Source organism: Rattus norvegicus, chromosome 4, assembly GCF_036323735.1.
Source record: "Rattus norvegicus strain BN/NHsdMcwi chromosome 4, GRCr8, whole genome shotgun sequence".
Taxonomy (NCBI): domain Eukaryota; kingdom Metazoa; phylum Chordata; class Mammalia; order Rodentia; family Muridae; genus Rattus; species Rattus norvegicus.
The window spans coordinates 154133425-154157115 of record NC_086022.1 but is presented as its reverse complement, the minus strand read 5'-3'; the positions used below and the strand labels follow the sequence as shown (position 1 = coordinate 154157115).

At 49.8% G+C, this 23691-nt stretch overlaps 1 protein-coding gene across 3 annotated transcripts in view; it reads right to left on the bottom strand.

Annotated features, from left to right (window-relative positions):
• Positions 1 to 23691, bottom strand: part of Cacna2d4 (calcium voltage-gated channel auxiliary subunit alpha2delta 4) — a 116493-nt gene that overhangs the window by 40254 nt on the left and 52548 nt on the right. For all 3 annotated transcript variants that reach the window (XM_063286109.1, NM_001191751.2, XM_063286110.1), the window contains 8 exons: positions 15405 to 15466; positions 14434 to 14501; positions 12812 to 12857; positions 12644 to 12741; positions 11027 to 11120; positions 6584 to 6679; positions 5129 to 5256; positions 1479 to 1559 (listed from right to left, as the gene is read on the bottom strand). In XM_063286109.1, coding sequence (XP_063142179.1) covers positions 1479 to 1559; positions 5129 to 5256; positions 6584 to 6679; positions 11027 to 11120; positions 12644 to 12741; positions 12812 to 12857; positions 14434 to 14501; positions 15405 to 15466 — 673 coding nt within the window. The remainder of the gene's footprint in view (positions 1 to 1478; positions 1560 to 5128; positions 5257 to 6583; positions 6680 to 11026; positions 11121 to 12643; positions 12742 to 12811; positions 12858 to 14433; positions 14502 to 15404; positions 15467 to 23691) is intronic.

Here is a 23691-nt window from a genome sequence, read left to right as displayed (position 1 = left end):
CAGCTTCTAGGGACAGCCAACACACCACCTACCCTTCCTAGAGGTGAAGATCCTAGCTGGTCCCAGGATGGGGGAGGTTGTGCCGGGGACCAGGGAAAGGAGGATATAGGATGAGACGCAGATGAACTCACGACATCAGGTCTCCAGCGCCTCATGCTTTTCCTGTCACAGCCGTGCACCCTGAGCGTCACGGGGACTGTCTGAAGGAGTTCAACTGGAGGCACTGGGACATGGTTTCTATGGCAACCCCTCCTGGCTCTAACTCAGCTTGGAGTTAAAAATTCTATCAGGTAATTGGAGAGTGTGGGGAAACACAGTCAGAAGGCTGGCCTCACACTCCTCTCCTTCCCCAGGTCTTCAAGGTAGAGGGGCCATAAAGCCTTCAGGCAGAACAAGGTAGCCACAGGTCTGCTGGGACTAAACCACAGGAGGGTTTTAGGGAGAGAAGTGGGCATCATTTCTGGCCTGGGATTAGCATGCCATGGGCTCTGGAAGAATTGTGCTGTGAGGAGCTGCTGGGGTCGGAGGGACGCACCTTACAATTTGCTGGAGATGCTGAGGTGGAAACCTGCCTACCTCAGCTCTTTGGAGAATACACAGGAACCCTGACTCTGGGTAGCCCACGCTTCCTGAGGAAACTCGGGCCTTCCCTTCTTTTATCTCCGCGCTAGACACTTGCAGCCTAGGGAGGAGGGCAGGGTCCTGCCGGCCACTGGTCTCCCATCTTGCCAGGCCCCTGGAGTATGAGACAATTGCCTGGTACCTCAGCTCCCCCTAGGTTGAATAACCAGTGGACTGCACAGCTTCTTGAGGGACATGGAGGGCACAATCACAGAGACTCGAACAGCAAGACACAGATGCCATGCACTGACCTAGCCACCAAAAAACCTACAGAGTCAGGACAAGCTTATGAGGGCCACTGGATGCTCTCTTCCTCTTAGAACCTAGGCAATGGGATTGACTCCGGGTCCCAAAGAGAGCTGGTCTGAGTCCAGTTTCTACCTTTATTTCGTGGAACTCTGGACAAATAACTTCTCTGTGACTCAGTTTCTTTGTCTGTCATATGGTCTCCCCTGGTCATCTGGAGTCCCAGGTAGACAGTGCAGAGTCATGGGCTTAGGTAATGTCTTAGGGAAGCAGTGTCCCAGGGATGGGATGGAGGTCTAGATTGTTCCTGTCCTGTCCTTGAGCAGGTCTCTCAACCTCTCTGGGCTGCATTTAACTCCATGAGTATTTTTTTGGTTTTATGGTTTTAAAGACAACGTGACGCAAGCATCCTTCCGCCAGCATTTCTCTTGGGAAAATTTAGAGTCCCTATATCCAGGGCACCTTTATTCTTTCTTCCTGTGTATGTGGTGCTGGGGATGAGATGGCCTCAGGCCAGCTAGACAGGTGCTCTGGCTGAGCCAGCTCCGCCCTGCCAGCCTTCACGACTTTGCCTGGTAGCTTCCCCCACAGCAGTTCAGGGCGGCTCTTACCTGCTGCAATGGCCGTCTTCCCGTCCACTGTCACAGTTATTGCCGTGCTGGCCCTTACCGCCACTGGTTTGCCGGGGCTATCTGGGGAAATGAGAATTATTGTTATTCTCGGCGCCTGCAGAGGTGGGACGGGGGTTGAGCCTATCTCTTGGAACGCAGGGCAAACAGGAAAGCGGGGATAAGCTATCCCTGGTGAGGTGGGAGGAAGGGTCCGGTGGCTGTCATGGGTTACAGCTGTCCACCACCTGACGGTCCCTTGCTGTCCCTGCATCTGGACAAACCTGGACCTGTCAGATCATCCCTTAGCCTCTGCCTGCCTGAGCCAAGAGATGCCAGCATCACAGCGGCACCGTGACTTTGCTCCGTCTCCAGGCAGCAAACCCGCCTGCCTGTTGCTGCTGCTTAGTTCTGCTTGCTGTCGCCGCAGGACCCTGTCATGGCCTGTCCTCCCACATGGGTCTTACCCATCAGGGGCTTTGTCCCACTTTGTGTTTCTGCTGCTGTGATAAACACCACACCCAAAAGCAACTTTGGGAGGAAGTGTTTATAGTCCATCACTGAGGGAGGTTGGGGCAGGAAGTCATGGCTGGAGCCGGACGCAGGAATTATGGAGCAAGGCTGACTATGAAGCTCAGGACGGACCACCTGTCCAGGGATGGCCCCTTACATGGCAGTCTAGGCCCTTCTCCACTTAACAATCAAGATTGTGCCACAGGCCAGTCTGGCCAGGGCAACCCTTAAGCTGGGTTTCCCTGCCCTCTCACCAGGTGACTACACTATCAAGCAGACAATAGATGCACCATATATTAAAGGGCAGGTCGTAGGCATCCCAGGCAGCCTGGGTGGTGGGTGACCCGGCCTTGCCTTTGTGAGTCACAGAAAGTGGCAGTGATGGCCCTGCTCACGAGCCAGATATGGCGGATGAGCCACCCCAGCAGCCAGAATGATAGCTGACACATCTATGAGGCTTCATGGATCCTAGCTGGTGGTGCCCAGCTCACCACCACGACGACTTCCTTTTTCATTTGCTGCCCTTCTAGAACTTTCTGCCAGGTCCCTGGAGATCTGGGTTGCCTCTCACTTCTTTTAGAAGAACCAGGCCATCCTGGGAACAAGATCAGAGGGTGGTTTGAGCTCCACAGGAGAGCAGCTTTCCAGCAGGCTGCTGTCTGGCCTCTGGCTTCTGTCCGTCCATGTCCTTGAGTCAGCTTCCCAAAGGCCTCTCATCAGTCCAAGGTTGTGTACTGTCCTGTTCTGTCATACTGCCTGTGATAACCAGCTCTCAACGCCTGGTGGAGATTGCTGGTCAGTGGTGCCTCTGTACTGGGGCCAAGCACGGTTTCCTATGGATAGCGTTCTTATGGTTTCCCGTTACCTCGCTATCTTCCACAGGTCTCAAGAATCTATGCTCAGATTGTGGAAGCTCATGACCCCCCGAGCTGTTCTCTGTTCCAGAAAACTTGCCATGGCAAAGCCAAAGGAACCAGAGTAGAAACGGAGAGCAGATCCTTCCCTTTGTTTCTGGAAACATCTATAAAACACGGATGTAGGGACCCCTGCAGGAGTCCTTGGCTCTGCGGCCTGCCTTCCTGCTAGCACCGACTTTTGGGCATCACTCAGTTAATTTCTGGGGACCTTGGGAATTTCAACCTTAATGTCAATGGTCACATGACACAGGGCCTGTGTGAACAAGTCCAGGATGAGGCATGTCCTTGGTGCTGGCAGACTGAGGTGTACCCACAGGTGGCATAGGCTCAGGCTACAGAGGTAACACAATCGGGCAGCACTGTCTACTAGACCTCAGGTTAGCTTGGAGGTTACCCCTCTCTGCCTCTGCCTTCATGGCTCCCTGACCCCATTAAAATGAAATTATTTTCTTTCTCTTGGGGAGGATGGGCGGCCCGGAATTGTCCACGTGGCTTTACGCATGTGCTCAGGCTGAGCAAGTGTGCAGGGGCGTAGGAAGGGAGCTCGCTCCCGCCTCCCTCCTCAGCAGTCCCCTTTTGGGCTGCTAGCTTCCCTGTCTTCTCCTGGCAGCTCCGTTCCCCACCCACCTGCCCTCCTACCTCGTGGACACATAAAGCTTCCCCTAGCAGCCAGCAGGCAGTTCTGGTGACAGTGCAGGCAGGAGGGAGCCTGTCACCCTGCCTGGGCGGGGCCCCGGGTCTCACCCAGGCAGCATCTCTGGAGCCCGTGGGTGTCTGTCCTTTGGGAGCCCCTCGTGTGGGAGGAGCTGCCTCTCTGCCTTAGGTGTGCAACCTGGGAAGAACTTCAGCTTGGCCTTTGAGAACCTTCTTTGTGGGTCCTGGGAATGAAAATACCTCTTTTCTCTCTGTCTCCTGTCCTATATTTAGGGTGTCAAAATAACCTGGACTTTAATGAGGTGGACGTGGCTATAGCTTGCTGTGTAAAAGGCTCTCGTGTGTGCTGTGTAACCTGAGCGAGTCACAGAGCGTCTCTGAGCCTTCGTCTCTCCCCATGTACGATGAGAGATGGGGACAACAGTGCTCATCTCACAGGGTTTTCGTGGGGAAACGTTTGTCCAGCACATCACAAACTGGTGTGTGGGTGGAGAGTGACACAGGGTGCAGTGCCGGGCTCAGTGGATCGTAAGGACGCTTAGGGGTTATAGAACAGAAGTCCCCCCTTGTTGTCTTCGGCCTAGAGGGGCAACCCTGGAAAGCCATGAGCTGCTGAGCTCCTGAAGCTGACAGTCCTAGGGCAGTTCACCATGGTGTGTATGTGTGTGTGTCCCTATGTGTGCAAGCACACAGACACACAGTGGTGCTCCTCTACAGGCTACCACTTCCTGAAAACCTTCCTCACTTCACACACACACACACACACACACACACACACACACACACACACACACACCTGAGATGTCTGCCTTTACCATCTTGACCTCTTGCCCACCTCTCTCACTCAACCATGAGTGGGTGAGTGGGTACTGTCCAAGTTCTAGTCCCTCTGCATTGACTCAGCCCCCTTGTGCCAACCTGATGGATATTTGTTGCTTAGACTTCTGGATTCTGGACAAGGACTCCCCCCTGCCCAGTCTCTCCAGACCATTTCCTCAAAGGTAACTAAGAGTTTCAGGGTGCACTGAGCTGTAGGCCCCATGCACTCTCAGCAGTCTGATTTTCCTCGCAATCCAGTGAAGGTTTTGATGTTTCCTGCCATCCTCCAGAGTGACCAGGGCTGGAAGTTGGAGTCCCCAGCTTGGTGTCACTTCTTCTCCCTGCCCAGTGGCCTGGGCTTGTAGGGGTCTGCTGGCTGGCCCTGGCTGTTTCCCCTATGCCCTAGGAGCTGCCTTCTGGATAATCTGAGGGGCGTGGAGACTGGAAGAGCCATGTGGATAAGTCCTCTGAGGGTGTAGAGTTTTAAAGCTGATCTCACATTGGGAATGTGGGCCAGGAGTTGGACTGGCTGGCTTTCGGGTCAAATCTCTTTCTTTTGTTCCATTCCAGAGTTTGAGTGCTAGCCGGGGTTAAGAACACACAGTCCTACATCCTGTGTGCTGTACCACGCATGTCTCAAGCTGCAGTGTCAGGAGGGAAGGCAGGGAGGGAGCCCTGGGGTCTTCCTCTCTTCCATATCACCCCGCCCCCACTTTCCACTCTTGGGGAGAGCACAGAGGTGTAGGTTACCTGGTCCCTCTGCCCAGCGGAGATTGAAGACAAAGCTGCCTGGGGGCTGCTCAGAGGCCTGCCGATACCACAGTGGGAAGTGGTCCATGGTAAAAATACTGGCTTCATCTTCAGGTGTCAGGAACTTCCTGTGAGAGTGGGATTGATGTCTCCTCAAATCTGGGAAGATGTCTGTCCCTTTTCCCTGTGTCCTACATGATCATCCTGGCTGGGCTGGGACCAGCATCCTGTGCTGGCTGAGATGCAGGTAGGAAACAGCCCCTGCACCCAGCAGAGGCAGTAAGTACACTGTTACCCTCGCACTCCCAGGACTAGAGAGGATGTTCAGGGTTCTCAGTTATGTTGACTACATGGCATGACCTGTTTCAAGGGCTCTCAATAAAAAAAAGAATGAAGAGTTATCAGCTCTTAAGTTGCTCCAGGCAGTTCCTGCCTTTTCCAGAAGCAAAATGCCGGAGCATCTGGTAGAAGGGGAGGGCAGCAGAGGCTGAGCGGGTACCCGGCAGGAACAGGCAGTTGTATTGGCAACAAAGTACACTTCCTTTGGGAATAGGTGATTTCTTTTGTCTGGTTCACTGGCAGATCCGAGTGAGGAGATCCCACAGTCAATTCTATCACTGCAGTAAAGAGGCATGGATTGCCCTAAAATGGTTACTTTGAAAGGCTTCAGTGTGCAACATTAGTCTCCTTTCGGAGAAGCTTTTCCTTGCTAATTACGGGTTTGCTTTCCCTGAGCACACACAAGCCTACAGAGGGAGGCTGGTCGAGAAGCTGACTAGGAAGTGGGCGAAGCTGGGTGGGGTGCAAAACTAAGTGGCACCTGTGGGTAATTCCCAGGTAGAGGACTGAAGTTTGAGTGAGTGGCTTGCCTGTGCTGAGAGCAGATTTGCTGTTCCAGAGTCCCCAGATTGCCTATTGCATCATGGTCCAGGTAAAGGGAGTTCTCCACCCGGGCTACACAGTGCATCTGTGGTCCTCCAGACCGCTGCATTCCCAGCTTCCCAAAGTCCTTGATCGCCTGAAGAAGGTCTGTGTGTTGCCCTGTCTTCCCCTTAGAAGCCCCCCCTTTTTTAAAGGATGGTGCCACCCCCACCCCGACTCTCTGGGAATTAGGGGAGGGAAGGAAGAAAGGAGAGGGGAAAGCCACCAAAACTGTTTTCCTAGAAAGCCTCCAACCTTGCTTAGGGTGTGTGGACTTGTCACTGAGTCCAGAGAGAGTCACTGAGGAGCTCATGGCTGAAGGCATTGGGACTTAGTGAGGGACCTTGAGCAGGTGGAAGGAAAGACTGACACCACCACCAACTGTTCTCCCGGTGTCTATGTCAATGGACTCACAGGGCACAGCCTATTGAGACCATCTCTGCTCTGCATGCCCCAAAGGGACCCAAGACTTGTGACATGTTCCTCCCTCCCAGAGTCCCCACCTCCAACCTCCGGGTGCCTGGCAGGACTCACCTATCAGAGACCTTCTCGGAGCCTACGAACAAGCTTCTTCTTAGAAGGCCAGCCCGGGTCCCCAGAAAGGCCACTTCCACACCAGGCTCTGACTCTCTGCGATGTAAAGCAATGATAACATGCAGGCTGTCTTTTTCAGTACCTGGGTTTATGGCTACTTGAGGACATGGGACAGTGGCACTTAAGCACTGTCACAGCTGGAGGTTACGTGGTTTGTGCTCTACACTGGCAGAATCCATATCCAGACCCAGCACCAGGCCTGGGGTAACACAGGTGGTTAGAGGACTGGGGAGTCCCTGACGAGAAGGGTCTAGAGAGGGATGGGACTGTGCAGGTGGGTGTCTGGGTTACTTGGGTACCAGCGCCCTGCAGTAGCTGCACAGAATCAGACCCTGGGGTAGGCATCTCTAAAGAGCACCAGTCCAAAGCGCAAGAAAACCCCCAGTGTTAACATCATCCTCCCCTCCCAAAATATCCATGATGCCCAGGGTCATCAGATAGCCCAAGTGCTTCGTGACATTAGCCTGGGGAGAATCAGAACTTGACCATGGTCTGTTCAACACAGCAGCTTATTTAATATCTGCTTTCCCTCCTCCCTGACTTGAGCCACAATCGGCACACCATGTAATTTCCCCATCTAAAGGATGTCTTTTAGCACATTCACCAAACAGCGCAGCCATTGCCACTGTGACTTTAGACCACTTATTAGAAACTCCACGCCCATGGCAGTCAACGGTCTTTTTAACCTGGCTCTGGGTCTCCTCATCCCGGCTTCTCTTCCTGCAGATCACTTTTCACAAGACCAGACCGGCTGTCTGGGTGAGGTCAATTGCTAAAGCATTGTTTAGTACACTCTTTTTTTTTTTTTTTTTGTCCTTTGTATTTCTTGTAAATTACCTCTTAGACCCCGGGACCTGACCATATCTGGCTGTGAGCTTTTACTCTCTGTGGTCTGAGGGTGTCCTGGTGCCGTCTACCCCCATAAGCATTGCACTCTGCCACCATGTATTGCCCTAGCTGGCCCTTCAGCTGTAGGTCAGCCTGACCCGTGGCTGACGTGGGAACCAGGTAAACGTTCGTTCTTCTTTCTAATTTACTTGCACATATGTACACAGGTATGTGTGTGTGTGTGTGTGTGTGTGTGTGTGTGTGCGTGTATACATATATATATATATGTATACATATATGCGCATAGGTGCACGCTGCCTCTTGGCTGGGGACACTCACAGGCACATTTCTTCATTTTCTCCTTATTTTGCTTCTTACTGGAAATACAATTTGCACGGAAGAGGCGAGATAAGCAACTGATGCTTTTTGCTTATTTAAACTAGTGTTTGTCTTACACCTCCAATGTAACCAGCGAATGGGTTTTGTCTTCCGTGGACTCTGTGCATTGGAGTGCGGCCCATTGCAGTCATGGCTACCTTCTGCTCTCATCACGTCCCTGGCTCATGAGTTCTCTGCAGGGGCCTCTGAGTCTCATTAGTCTTGCTAGCTTCTCCTTCCATAGGATGCTCCTGGTTCATCTGGTTCATTTCCAACCCCTTTCCTACCGTCAGGGATGTCTCCAGACTCACTTTACTGAGGACCAGCATCGCCAGTCCCTGAGACAGCTGGGTGCTCCAGGGTAGTGCTCCCCCAGCAGGACAGTCTAGGAACTCAGAGGCTAAACTCCTCCAAGCAGGGCAGGATAGGGGCAGCGTCTTAATCTCTTTAATCAAAAACAGATCATGAACTCAGGTGGATGTTTACAATTCATATCCAAGTTTTGAATTTAAATATTTTTGATTTTTGGAACTTGAATCTTTTTTTTTTTTCTCTTGCTGGAGATGTTGGCTCCCAGTGAAGCTACCACAGTGCGACCTCAGGCCATCCACATCAGCATCCTCTATAGCCGTCCGGTTACCAAGCACAGGTCATAGTTTTATCTGTCTCTGCTCATGGCCCACATACTTTTGCTACGTATCCCAACAGTGTATGCTGCCGAAGATGGTAAGAGGCACTGTCTTGAGTGGTTTTAGATGTGTCTCTTATTAAGAGCTGGGCCAACGCATATTTAAGGACCGATCTTTTCTCTCGGCTGCTGTCCCTGTATGGTCCTGTGCTCTGCTTGTCTGTCCCTGAAGCTCTCTGTCCTTCACACAGGTGCTGTAGAAGTGGTACCTCCACCAGCTCATGGCTGCCGCCTCCCAGTTCAATCTCGCTTTGCACCCTCCCAAGACAGACATTTCCCGGCTGTTAAATTTACCAGTCACTCTTGTGTGGCTGCCGAGCTTTGACTCAGTGTTAGGAAAAGCTTGCTGACTCCCAGGTCTCAGAGCAGCGGGATCACAGTTTCTGATGGTACTTACGAGGCTTCTTGTCTGTGTCTGAGTGTGAGTCACTACCCAGGTGTGTGGTGTGAGAAACTTGCCCAGTGGTGTGTTAGTCCCACTGGCTCTGCACCAGCTATCAGGCTCCCCTCCCCTCACTGATATGACACACAGTTCCTTGGGATCTGTGCCCCCTGGGCCTGGCTGCCCTTTCGTGTACCAGCACCACAATTCACAGTGGTTTGGTGACGCCTTCCTATCTAGGTGGGACCATCCCCGGGGTTGAGATGTTGGGTGTTCTTGGTTGTTCTAATGAACTTTATAATCAGTCCCCTGGATGCACAGTCTCACGGGCATTCCCTCTGTGGGTATATGCCTGTGAGTGCACACACCCACGGGAGTTGGAGGATGGTGTCAGGTCCCCAGGAGCTGGAGTTCTAGGCAGCTGGAAGCCACTGAGCGTGGGTGCTGGGAGCCAAACTCAGGTTCTCTGTAAGAGCAGTATGTGTTTTTAACCACTAGGCCATTTCTCCAGTTCCAGGTATTACTAAGTTTTGAATATTGGTATTAAAACCTGCTGCTTTACTAAATTCTATTATTGGCTGTGGTGATTTTCCTATTCCTTTGCAGTTTCCTGGTATATGATATGATATGATATAATATATTTATTTTACAGTGTTGGAGATGGAGCCCAGGGCGGGCAGGCACTCTACCACAGAGCCCTCCCCCCCTACCATGGAGTTACCCTTCCCTCCCCTTTTCCCACCACCATGGAGTCTCCCGCCCCCAATTATATCATTTTAACCAAAGACCATTTTTGTTTTCTCTTTCCAGTCCTCATGGCCGTCAGTCTGCTCTCTTGTCTAGTTGCTTACGTGCTTTCTGGCCTTGCTGTATGGGAGTGGACTGGGGCAGGCTTGTCCCTATCTTCAGTGGGAGAGCCTTCAACCCCACAACATGTTGGCTTTCAGTTTTATGTGTGTGTTATAACTGTGTACATGTGTTTGCGTGAGCATATGTGTGTGTGTGTGTGTGTGTGTGTGTGTGTGTGTGCGCGCGCGCGCGCGCTTGTGGCTGTCAGAGGTTGACATTAAGGGTCTTTTTCGACTGTTCTCTGCCTTATCTCTGTCTTCCCAGCACTGGGGTTACAGCAGTGGGATGCTATGCTGGCCTTTCTTGGGCAGCCACACTTTATTAAGCGATCTCTCTCATCGCTTAATTTTGTAGCGTAGAAGCCAGTGAAGAGATTTGCCCCTCAGTACACAGTGTTCTAGTATCTCGTCTTATAAATTTTCTTTCTCTTAGGTTTATTTGTATACTATGGTTCAGAGTTACACATTGCATTTATATGGTTCAATGTTACATATGGTTCACGCCCCGTTTCAGTGACCTAGTTTTCTAATGAGAGAGAGCAGCACTGAGAACCTTTCCTGAACAGCCTTCCGTGGATACCGGAGGCACACATGGAGTATGTGCACACGAACACTGTGTTCTGGCCCCTCTCCTGGGAAATGAAGCACACTGCACATATGCTTTAAAAATAGGAGGTGGCTTTGATGGAGGAGCCACAAAGAGCTTGAGTGTTTAGGGAGGTTTGGCCTCTATGGTTTTGGATGTTCCTGTTCAGACACAAGCACTCTAGCCCCCACCTCATTAACGTCACTCTGACCCCTACCTCTCATACCTCTTATGCAATCTCTTTTTTTTGCCCCTGTCTAGCTATGAAACTCAATGTCACCCAGAAAAAGCCAGCAAGAGAATGAGGAAAATCTAGGTGTCTGAGAAGCACCGAGGTAACTTTCCTCAAAGCTCTCTGTTTCATGCTTACGGGAGCACTTACTGGGTGGTGGGAATCACGTGGCTGGAGACCAGCCCAGAGAGCAAACCCAGTGCAGGTTTTGGGCTGGGCTGCAGTGAGGACACTAGCCCTTGTGCCTGGGAAAGCTGCACTTGACGTTTTTGAGTGAGTAGCTGGCGGGAGCTGAGGGGGATGGAGCGGTTCTCACCACCTCCCCCATTCCCCCATATTCCTGTGTCTCCTGAGGGGTGCATCTTTCTGAGGGTCCTGACTCAATCAGACATGGAGTACTGGGTTTGAATGTGTCACTGGAGCCATTCCCCCTCTACATACTCGGAGATGTTGAGCGCCAGTGCTGTCCAGTAGGCTTCCATGGGTGCGGTCACCACTGCGTCAAACAGCACCTCCCGCACCAGCTCCTCATCACCTGGGGGTAACAGCAGGAACAAGTCACATGATGTCTGTCACCCCCCCCCCCCCGTCCTGCCCCGTTGCACACGTCCTAGAAGCCGCGGCTGTAGTTCAGGCATCACAGCACAAGCCTCGGTCCCAGCTCTTGTAAGTACAGGCTCAGAAGTTGGAGGTCATCGTTGGCTACATAGCAGATTTGAGACTAGCCTGTCCAATAATAGTAACAAGGCCCACAGTGCAGCCGCCACCTTACAGCAGTTCAGGAGAAGGCTGAGCTGTGTGCGGTGTCCTGGGCATTAAAGCCATCTGTGTGGGCATAAAGATATCAACCCTCTCTGTTTTGCTTTCAAACTCTCAACTACGGAATAGATGTTGGTTGACACTGAAGGCCCTCCCAGTTCAGCACTGTGGAGTCTACATATTGTCCTGAGCTAGTCAGAGCCTGGTCAGCCTGTGTCAGCTCCCGCCCTCTCTGTTCTCTGAAGCAGGACATGCTGGTGGCTGTGTTTGCTCCAGACATGACCCGGCTCTGTGTGTGCCCTAGTACCTGCTGCTTCCCTGGTCTGGCTGCTCACCTTAGTCTCTCCACAGGCAGCACTCTCTTCTCCTCTTAGCGTGGGTTTAATTTTTTATTGGAGGGAAATTTACATGGCACAAAAGTAACTTATAGCGTTCAAGTGCTAGACGTGCACCACTGTATAACGAACTCTCTTCTACTTCCAAGATATTTTCTTCACTCTCAAAGATGATCCCAGACACTTGGGGCTCTCCTTCATCTGCGGTGACCCTCCTTTCACCTGTCTGTACCCCACACCCCCATCAGCACTCTGTCCATGGCACCTGTCATGACCGTAACAGTGTGTGTGTGTGTGTGTGTGTGTGTGTGTGTGTGTGCGCGTGCGCAGACTTGTTCACTGTCTGGCTTCCCCCACAAATTGTAGCTCTATAAGTGCAGGCCTTGGCTGGCTCGTCCGTATCTCAGTCCGTGCCCAGGTCTGGTGCAAGTACATGCTCCTTCAGCCTTGCTGACTGATGGATGGATAGATGGATGCCCTGGTAGGTTGGTTGGGAGATGGTCTTTGCATGGGGAGAACATAATACGTAGCATATGAAAGGGGCTTCCTGAGGGCCACGCTCAAGTGAGCTGGCCAGAGGCCCGAGTGCACAGACTTGGAAGATCCTCCCATACCATAGGATTGAAGAGACTGCCTGGCCAAATAAGAGTAGAACTGAGGACTCCAAGGCAGGTGAAGTAGTGGTGGGGATAGACTGGACAAGCAGGAGGGTTGGAAGGAGCTAAGGAAGATCCTGGCTTCTGGCACAAGGATCCTGGGTGCAGGCCTTGAGTTCCCCAAACGCCCACACCCTACATAGCCCACCGCTCCAGCCAGCTCTGCCTATTTCTTTGGAGGCTTTTCTTGTTCTCCTCAAACCACCCTTGTGGCCCCGGGATGGGTCGATGGAACTCTTCACTCTTGGGAAGCCCTGGGACCCTGGGACCCACAGGACAAGTTCAGAGGTATGGGTGAGGGAACTCACACTCCAGGTCTGGATCCACCCCTGTCAGAAAACGGACCACAGCTTCCAGTTGGCTGAGCTTCCGGTGGTCCGGGTCGATATCCGTGATACAATAGATCCTGGAAGCCCAGAGAGCCTGGTTACTTCAAATGCCCCCTTTTTCCTTCCCACCCATACCTTCTTGCCTACCAGTCACTGGCCAGGGTCAGATCCGGATGAAGCAAGTCATGTAGGCCTGAAAGCAGAGATCACACTCAGGCTGACACCCTGTGGCTGTGGGCACACACACCCAGGTCTGCGAACCCCTTTGCAGGAAGGGTTTGCTTGAGCATACCTTCAGCATCGCGTTACAAGTTTTAGTGGATACAGCCTTAAACCCCTTTAGTTAGCACTGTCTTGCATAGCCCCTCCCTCTTAACACATCCGTCCAAGAAGCTAACACTTTGAAAGCAGCGATTTTTGCCTTTTTTTGGTTCTATCATACACGGTGACTGCATGACCAGCCAGAGACGAGCCTGCGGTGAGCAGTGCCTGCCTAGTGAGCTCGGGAGCCTCACTGGGCTCTCAGCCAATCTGCTGTGCACTCGGTAAATCGCTGATGGAATGAGCGAATGAGCTCCTGGAAGCTCAGTGCTCAAACATAAGTAGGTGCTCAATAAACCATAGGAAGACACAGCAGACAAATGACTGAGTTAGTCAGCTCAGGGGCTTCAGGTGAGTGATGGACGGCTCCCTCTGTACTTTGCAGAAATGTGGCTGAGACAAGTCGGTCAGTGGGAGAGGAAGGTTGAGGAAGAAGAGGTACGCTGGAGGCCAAGAGAGCTTAACAGCCTGTGCCTCTTGCTGTGTAAGGATGCTGCAGGGGCCAATACACCACTGTGGCAGGGCAGGGCCACCCTGGGAAGCTGGAGTGACTGGTGGCATCTAGGCCCAGGGTGGCCTGGAGAGAGGGTCCAAGAAGAGAGATTTCAGGGAAACCTCTCCCAGCTTCTGTTAGCCAGTCCCCTGCCCTCATCCCTACTACGTGGTAAGCTCATTTTTGCCTGTCACTGCAGAGCCCCTCCCTCACCTATCAATTAAAAATTGTTATTGTTTTATGTGTCTGAATGTTTTCCCTGCGTGCATGAGGCCTGAAGATGGCATCAGATCCCCTGGGACTGAAGTTCCAGATAATTGTGAGCTACCCATGTGGGTGCTGGGAACCCAGGTCCTCTGCAAGAGCAGCAATGCTCCTAACTGCCCAGCAACCTCTTTAGTCCTCAGCCATCTGTTCCTTCAAAAGACCCCACGAGTCTGGGCCAGAGAAAGTCACATCCACAGCTTCCAAGAGTCAGAACTTCTGCACATCTCTCGATGGGACAGGAAGCTTAAGGGAGTGAACCTGGGAGAGATGGCCGGAAAAGTATCAGGAGAGAGGGCATTTCTAGAAAGATTCTGCGGATGAAGTCAGAGACAGGGGTGAGGTGAACAGTTGGAGGCCACTGCGATTGTCTAGGGTTGAGGGGACTGTGATTAGCATGATGGTAGAATGATGGGTCATGGGATGTACCCCAGGGACAGGAAAGAAGAATGAACAGACATTGATGTGACCCATCTCTCAGGGCTCCCACGGACATCCTGCCTGGCAAGGAGGCCGACTCTCTCAAGGTGACCAGGTCATGGGCATCTGGGGTAGGGTAAGGTCTTCCTTTGCCATCCCACCTGGTGGGAATGCTCACCCTGGTTCTGTCCTAGGTTGATCCTGCTCAGCGACCTGGAATAGCACATCCACACCACACATCACATCACGGTCAGCACATGGCTTGACCTACCTTCCTCCACAGACGTGTTCCCCAGGAGGATGTATTCTCCATGGCCCCTGGTGAGCACCACTCCCAAGCTAGAGAGAAGAGAAGGCGGTTGTGTTTGCACGGCTCCTGTGGACGCTAGCTTCTCAGTAAGCCAGGAGACTTTGGACACAGGGCAACGCCATACTCCCCCAGATCCCTTCCTTTACCCTGGCCTCACAGGTTGTCTCTTTGAGAAGCAGGAAGGTACTGCTAATTTGTCAGTCATTCTTCCCGAGAAGAGCCCTGGAAATGCCACAGACCGTGATCTCTGCAGCTCCCATGTTACTTAGGGAGATCTTGAACTTCTGGGGACCGCCTAAAATGTTCAGAGGTCTCCTGATCCCCTGAGGTTTCTTTCCTACCACACCCCATCTCTGGGTAGCACATTAGATTTGAATCTAACTAAAAGACATGGTGCCTGGGCTCTGCCTCACAGCTCTGATGCAGTTGGTTTGCACCGACCGGGGACTTAGCGGTCTTGAGAAGGTCTCAGGTATCCTACTAGGCTGTCAGAGCAGGGAGTCTGAGGTCTACTGGGAAGTGAGGGAGGGAAGCTTGGAGCGATTTGACTGGGATCTTCTTATCCTATCGCCCTGCCTCAACATCTACACAGGTCGTAGCATGTCGTCGACCCAGCCAAGAGGTAGCTGCTATTGTCACCATTCACACTTTATAGGTGACACATTTGAGCCACAGAGAGCGCCTCCACTCAGATTCCGAAGACCATTAGAGCTGGCATTCAAACTAGGAAATTGGCTGCAGAACTGGACATTTAGGCACACCAGCAAAGACCATCTAGGTCTCACTTCCTAGCTGACCAGGATCCTTTGCTAATAGCACAAAACTGCTAACTCGGCAGGAAAGAATCCACTCTCAGATCTGAAAGTCTTATCTTGAGCTAGTGGTTTTTGTACTCCGTCTAGAATCCCTGACTTGCGACATCATCCCCTCACCTGAAAGGCGTGTCACTGATGTCCGTGAAGAAATAGTCATTGGTCAGGAATAGAACTCGTTTCTGAAAGCAAAAGGAAAGTGTCCCTGCTAGGTGATGGCATGGTGCTGGCTGCCGGTCTTTGGTCCACACCCTTGTCACCACTCTGTGACTCCCTTACTTCTTACCCTTTCTCTAATCAACCACCACAGCCCTTTTATGGACAGAAAGAGCTCAGAGACCAGCAAACCGACCTTTTGGATGCTGTCTTTAAGGTGTGGGCTTGCCTAGCCCATGTGGCTAGCTCAGCACTTGAAACACCTTAGTTAATTTTAGCCAACATCAGTGTAACTTAGATTGCCTGTGTGGCTGCCATGTTGGGCTCTGCAGGTAGTGCGAGCCTAGGCTTCTTTGGAACAGTGAGGTGACGCTGGGGCTGGAAACATCAAGAGCTGGGATGTGTATATTTGGCTAACATTTTCCCAGGGAAAGTGGGACACTTCTCTCCCCTGACTCTACCTTCTTAACGCCTCAAAAACCTGCTAGGAAAAAAAATAGACTATATTCTAAAGAGTGAATGAAAGAGAGAGAGAGAGATAGAGAGAGAGAGATAGAGAGAGAGAGAGTGTTAGTTTCAGATATCTATAGAAGAAGTGAAAGGATATCACTTGGTCAGGAACGTGGAGAAGTCAGGACTCAGTCTCAGCCATGCAGCTCATGGAGGTGGGGGTGGGGGTGGGGTAGGGAAGCAGAAACCACAGCCTGGAAGGGTCATCCTGAGGAAAGTTGGTAATCCTGCACCCAAGCATGTCCACAGTCCTCCAGTGAGCCCACAGCACCCACAGTGAGCCCACAGTGCCCACAGTGAGCCCAGATGTAGTCTTTGGTGACACAGCAGTGACTCATGGGTAGGTGGCAGAGAGAAGTTCCATTTGGCCCTTGGGTGTGGCTTGTGGGTGGCAGGCCAGAGGCCATCTTGATTGTTAATCAATCTTAAAAACTATGCTGGTGGGGTTGGGGATTTAGCTCAGTGGTAGAGCGCTTGCCTAGGAAGCGCAAGGCCCTGGGTTCGGTCCCCAGCTCTGAAAAAAAGAACCAAAAAAAAAAAAAAAAAAAACAACAACAACAACAACAACAACAAAAAAAAAAACCTAAGCTGGTGCTCTAAGATCAGAGACCAACCACAGGACAGGTTAGCCAAATACACAGTAATAGTGGTTGGTTTCAATGGCCCATTCTCACCAACAGACAACTTATCTGTCCTGGTTTGAATATGCTTGGCTCAGGGAGTGGCACTATTAGAAGGTGCGGCTCTGTTGGAGTAGGTGTGTCACTGTGGGCATGGGCTTTAAGACCCTCATCTTAGCTGCCTGGAAGTTAATATTCTGCTAGCAGCCTTAGGATGAAGATATAGAACTCTCAGCTCCTCCTGTACCATGTCTGCCTGGATGCTGCCAGGCTCCTGCCTTGATGATAATGGACTGAACCTCTAAACCTGTAAGTCGGCCCCAATGAAATGTGTCCTTTATAAGACTTGCCCTGGTCATGGTGTCTGTTCATGGCAGTAAAATCCAAACTAAGACAGAAGTTGGTACTGGGAGTGGGGTATTGCTGCGATAGGCCTGATGATGCTTTTGTTTGGAAGAACGTGGATTTTGGGACTTTGGATTTGGAAAGCAGTGGAATGCTTTACATGGGGCTTAACGGGCTGTCCTAGTAGGAGTCTGGAAGACTTTGTTACTCAGAGTGATTTGCAGACCTGGCCCAGCAGGTTCAGTGGAGAATTTCAATATATGGCATAGAGACTGTTTTTGTGGTATTTTGGTGAAGAATGGGGCTACTTTTTGCCCTTGTCTGAGGAGTCTGCCTGATGCTAAGGTGAAGAGACTCAGATTAATTGCATTGACAAAGGAAGTCTCAGAACACCTATCATAGACTTTGTTCTCTGGTTAAGTCTCATGAAGACCATTTTAAACAAGTGTAGCAAGCTGAGAAATGAAAAATATAAAATATATGGTTCAAGTATTAAAGGAGCACTAGGAAGTGAAATTGAACTGAACCCTGTGTTCAAGGATATTAAGTTGAATTAAGGTAATGGTGACCTTGGGGCAAGATCTCACCCAGCAAAATTTAGGTCTGGGCTTGGCAGAACAAGCCTTTAATCCAAGGGGAGCAAGGCAAGCAGATCTCTGAGTTCAATGCCAGCCTAGAACAGAGCAGGTTATAGATGAAGGAAAACTTAAGTCCAGACATGATGGTACACACCTTTAATCCCAGCATTAAAGGAGACAGAGCCATGCAGATCTCTGAGTTCAAGGCCAATCTACAGAGCAAGTTCCAGGACAGCCAAGCTTAGGCAGTGAAGGAGTTGGAAAACAAAGCTGGTGATGATATAACAGAACAAGGGGGCCATGATCCAGTCCCAGCAAACAGCAGAACTCGGCAGCTTTGGCCACATGGCTCTGGCTTTAGAGTCAAGAATAGAAGGGGCTGCTGAGACAGTTGATGCTGGTCAGCTGGAGCTAAGAAGTTAGCCGTGATGAAGAAGAGCCCAGCATCACTGAGGTGAAATCTTCTGGAAGTGTTTTCTGAGAGCACAAAGAAGCTGTGTTCCAGAGATAGCCAAGGTTGTACCTCGAGCTGCACCTGAACTTAGTAATGTTCAAGAATCTCCCAGGAGGGACTTGCTTTGAAGGTATAGAGAGGTCATGGAGAGCGGCTGAGGCTTGGCACAGTGAGAGGTTAGGGAAGGCCTTTGGTGAAGGTTCAGTCTCAGGTGCAGTTGATGGACCAGGACTGAAGGGGTCATGAAAAGGAATTGAGGCTTGACACCATAAACAAAACTGACCCTATGAGAGGCTGTCGGTGAAGCCTAGTTGCAGTGGAAGACCCCAGTGTATTGAAGATGCCAGTACCATGGGATGCTCACCAAGAATGGCAGCGGCAGTGGAGTGGATCGACCTGAGCTTAGAGTGCTACAGAGGGCAGAGCTGGAGAAGTGATGCCAGCCCTTAGGAGGAGCCCAGAAGATCATGTGTGGATCCCAGACATTGAAACAAGAAGCTGTAACGTTGAAGTTGCCTTGGAGAACCCTAGAGTTTTGAGATGCCAGAGCCATAGGATATCTCCTGAGAAGTGCTGCTGACAGGGAGGGGAACCAGCCCAGGAGAAAGAAGTCTGTCGCAGTCAACAAAGATGAAAAAGGAGCTGGAGAACTGAAGACCGCGTGACATCAGACAGGGGGATGCAGTTTGGAGTTTGCTCAGCTGACTTCCTGTCTTGCTTCAAGGATTATAGTTAAGTAGTTGGATCTTAGAAGAGACTTTTATTGTGGGGAGTTTAGAAGTTGGACTAAATGTACTTTTTTATTATGCTAAGGCAGATGGTCCTCATAGACTCATGTGTTTGAACAAGCCTATGGGGGCCAGGGAGTGGAATGCCATGGTTTGAATATGCTTGGCCCAGGGAATGACACTGTTTGGAGGTGTGGCCTTATTGGAATAGGTGTATCATACTGTGGGTATGGGCGCTAAGAACTCTTCCTAGCTGCCTGGAAGTTAGTAATCTGTTAACAGCCTTCAGATGTAGACCTCTCAGCTCCTCCTGTACCATGCTTGCCTGGATGCTGCCATGTTACTCCCTTGATGATAATGGACTGAACCTCTGAACCTGTAAGCCAGCCCCAATTAAACGTTGTCATTATATACTTGTCTTGATCATGGTGTCTGTTCACAGCAGTAAAACCCTAACTAAGACATCATCTAAGGAAAAAACTAATCAGAGAAATCTCTGTAGTTAAATAAATCATAAGTCAAATGGACTTAAACATGTACAGAGCATTCTACCAGAACACTAAAGAAGACACATTCTTGCCAGTCCATGAAGCAGTCTCAAGGACAGATTACGTATCAGAACAAAGCAAATCTCAACAAATACAGGAAAGTCAAAGTAACACCTTGTATTGTACGTGACCAGGAAAAAATATCAATAACAGTAGAAACTGTAGAAAGTACAGAAACTCATGGGTTTAAAACACAACACTATTGAATGACAAAGAGATTACTGAAGAAATCCAGTAAGAATTAAAAAAGTCTAGGATGGGATAAAAAGCAAAACACGGGGCTGGGGATTTAGCTCAGTGGTAGAGCGCTTACCTAGGAAGCACAAGGCCCTGGGTTCGGACCCCAGCTCCGAAAAAAAGAACCAAAAAAAAAAAAAAAAAAAAAGCAAAACACAAATACCAAAAGTGACGGGGCACTGAAGGCAGTCTTAAAGGCAAAGTTTATACTGTGCAACTACATTAAAAAATAGACAATGGGGGGAGGAGAGGGAGGGGAACACCCATAAGGAAGGGGAGCGGGGAGGGGGATGTCTGCCCGGAAACCGGGAAAGGGAATAACACTCGAAATGTATATAAGAAATACTCAAGTTAATAAAAAAAAAAATAGAGAACTCAAATAAATAACTTAATGATGTACTTTAAGGACTTGGATAAAGAAGAACAAACTAAACTCCAAGGCACTAGATGGGGAGAAATAACTAAGATCAGGGCAGAAAATAATAAAATTCTGTTCAGAAAGAACAAAAACAAACCGAGGTGTCGGTGACATGAAGAGTTGTTCATTGAAAAGATGAACAAGACTGACGAGCCCTCAGCCAAATTACCCAAAGAAAGAGTGAAAGAAAATACCCCACATTAATACAATTAGACATGACAGGGGAGACACAACAGACGCCAATGGAATTCAGAAAACTCTAAGAATACACCTTAAAAAAACATATATTCTAGGGATGGAGAGATGGCTCAGTGGTTAAGAGCACTGGCTGCTGTTCCAGAGGACCTGAGTTCAATTCCCAGCAACCACATGGTGGTTCACAACCATCTGTAATGGGACCCGATGCCCTCTCTGGTGTCTGAAGACAGCTGCAGTGCACTCATAAATAAAATAAATAAAAATATCTTAAGAAAAACCCCATATATTCTAGCCAATTGAAAAAAATCTAAAATAAATGGACTAGTTCCTAGATGCATATGAGCATCCAAAACTAAACCAAGATGAAATAATTTCAGCAGATTCATACCAGCAATAAGACTAAAGCAGCAATAAAAACAATTTTGCAAGCCGGGCAGTGACGACATACATCTTTAATCCCAGCACTCAGGAGGCAGAGGCAGATGAATCTCTCAGTTCGAGGCCAGCCTGCTCAACAGAGTGAGTGCTAAGACAGTCAGGGCTACACAGAGAAACCCTGTCTCAAAACAACAGCCACCGCCAAACTCTTTATCTTCTGCCCCTAACACCCAGGGGTTCCCTCCAAACCTGCATCCAGGAACTCTCCAAAACGATTACCCACAGGTGCCCAGGCCCAGCCCCACAGGCTCTTTCAACTTGGCCTACACCCTCCTACCCCGAGATGGTCCCACAGCCCAACAGCAGTTCCAAAGTTGGCCAACATTCCAGCTTTTTGCCCACACCTCATAACGGTGCCCCAATGTCAGCAGGAAGTAGTCATAGAGGATTACATCGACCATTATTCACTTTATTCTCAACACTCAGCCTTGATCGAAGATGCTTCTCTTTGCAGGGAAGGGTGGCTAATACAGGGGCTCATGACCAAGGTGCTAAGAACAAGTAACTGCTGGGCCTTTTAAACGGGACACTCACAGCGAGTTCCTTTTCCAAGAGGCACACAGAAGAAAAGGCGCAAAGACTGAGATCTGGACAGTGGGTAGGAAGGCCACCTTAAGAGCATGTAGAGCACTTGCTGCCTCCTGGGTGCCAACAAAATGCGACCGATTGTTTCCTCTTCCAGCTGCCACGTCAACCCTTGCCTGTTGCCTCGCCTTCCCTGTCACTGTGGACTCTCCTTCTGGAGCAGATGAGACAGGCCGCCTCGGATGAGACTGAACATACGGGATCGGGATTGTAAGGGTCTCTTCTCCTCCCTGCTGTGCCTTCTGCAGCTCTTGACTTCTAGTTCTGCAACTGGCATCTGACTGCATCCAAGCGTCTGTCTGTCTGTCTCATGAGGGAGGAAGCCAGGAGCCCAGCTGGCCTTGAGCACCTTACCTACACCGTTCTGGCTCCCCTCCCTCTCTGCCCTCCCCTGAGTCAACATTCCTGTTCCCACACAGACAAAGCGGGGATGCCACCACACAGTGATGCACTGAACTGTAAAGCTTCACCGCGATGCAGCTTTTTATCCCCCCTTTGACAATAAGAGTGCGTGTGTGGGTGTGTTGTCTGCTGTGGCATAGGGTATCGTCAAAGGAGAAGAGTCATAAAACTCGGCAGAAAATAAACCTGAAAACTTAACACGTTAAAAAAAAAATAGAACATGATATGCTCCGACACTCACAGAAGCTGCAGTTTCCTACGTGGAGCTGTCTGCTCCCTGCACACAAGACTAAACTCAAGCATTCACAGAGGGGGAGGGGAAAGGGCTCATGTGTCCTCATCCCACCCAGGAGAACAGCAGCCGAGTGGCTGCTGGGAGCAGACAGTTCTTCGGTGATGTAGCCACTAGAAAGTCCCTCACCTTCCAGTAGGGTAGGTTTGCATCTGTGCCCGTGAGTGACTCTGGATGAATGCAGTGGGTCGCAAGGCAAAGACAGAGGTAAAGCAAATGAAGGTGGAATGGGGGGGGGAGAGGGGAGGGAACTGGGGTGGGGAGAGAATGTTGGTGAGGGTAGGGGAGAGATAAGAGAATGGAGAGATGAAGTTTTAGGAACTAAATCCAGAGTGAATCAAATAAAAAGCACAATGGAAAAGATCACCAATAGACCTCACAGAATACGACATTCGAACACCAGTGAGAACAGGCATGAACACGGTCAGGACTTCCAGGAACTCCAGGATATATTCAAGAGACCAAACCTAAGGATTTCCCTAAGAATAATGAGCTGAGACTAAACATTAAGGGCAGAGAAAATACATCCAACGAATTATGGCAGAACCTCCCAGATTTACAGAAAGTCACACACACACAAATACAACAGGCGTTTAGAACCGCAAGTACACTTAGCCAGAGGAGATCCCCACCATGATATATGACAGACAGGAAGTCAAAAATGAAAACCAAAAGAAACAGTATTAACACTGTTCATGAGGGGAGGGTGGAGGGGTGGCTCAGTGCTTCAGAGCACTGACTGCTCTTGCAGGGGGCTTGGTTTTGATCCCCAGCACCCGCATGGTGGCTTACAATCTCTGTAGCCTCAGTTCTGGGGGATCCCAAGCTCTCTTTTGCGTTTCCTAGGACACACACACTTCTGTGCACCTACCCGTACACATACGCATAATTAAAAATAAAATTTAAAAAAGCAGGAAGAGAAAACAACCCAACAGATCAACAAAGAGAGAAACATTGGGATAATAACATCAGACATCTTATTAGCAGAACTCAAAGCCAGGAAAAGACGGAATAATGTACTTCAAGTCCTGAAAGTAAATAACTGACTAAGAACGCTGTGTCTAGCATAGATATCTTTAAAGACTGATGCAGAAATAAGGACATTACAAGACACACACAAACTTGAGCAGTTCGTGCCACCAAGCCAACAATGCAGGAGATATTTAAAAGAATATTATAGACAGAGGAGGTGGAGAGACTGTTTCAGTCATGAGAACATAGAAAAGAATGTCTTATGAAAGAAATGGAAAAATGAAGAACCAGGAAGAAACCCACAAGTCCAACACAGCAAACAGCAAACCTCTGATATTCCAATAGGGAGGAAAATAAAGACAATTCAGCCAACAAGAAAAACAATCTGAGGGGCTGGGGATTTAGCTCAGTGGTAGAGCGCTTACCTAGGGAGCGCAAGGCCCTGGGTTCGGTCCCCAGCTCCGGAAAAAAGAATTAAAAAAAAAAAAAAAGAAAAACAATCTGAAAAATTACAGGAATCAGTAAATATCTCTCACTAATAACCTTAAATGTGAATGTTTTCAACCAGCAATAAAACAAACAAACAAACAAACAAACAAACAAAACTTAAAAACAAAACAAAACAAAAAACTACCACCAGCAAAACTAAATCTAGGCTGCTTGGCCAGGGGTGATGGTGCACGCCTTTAATCTCAGTGCCTGGAAGACAGAGGCAGGTGGATCTCTGTGAATTCGAGGTCAGCCTGGGCTACAGAGTGAGTTCCAGGATAGCCAGAGATGTTACACAGAGAAACTGTCTCGAAAAATCAACCAAGCAATCAAACAACCAAACAATCAAACAACCTAACAACCAAACAAACAACCAAAACCCAGACTGCTGAGTGGATTAAAAATCTAGATCTGTCTTTTCATTGTCTCCAGAGACT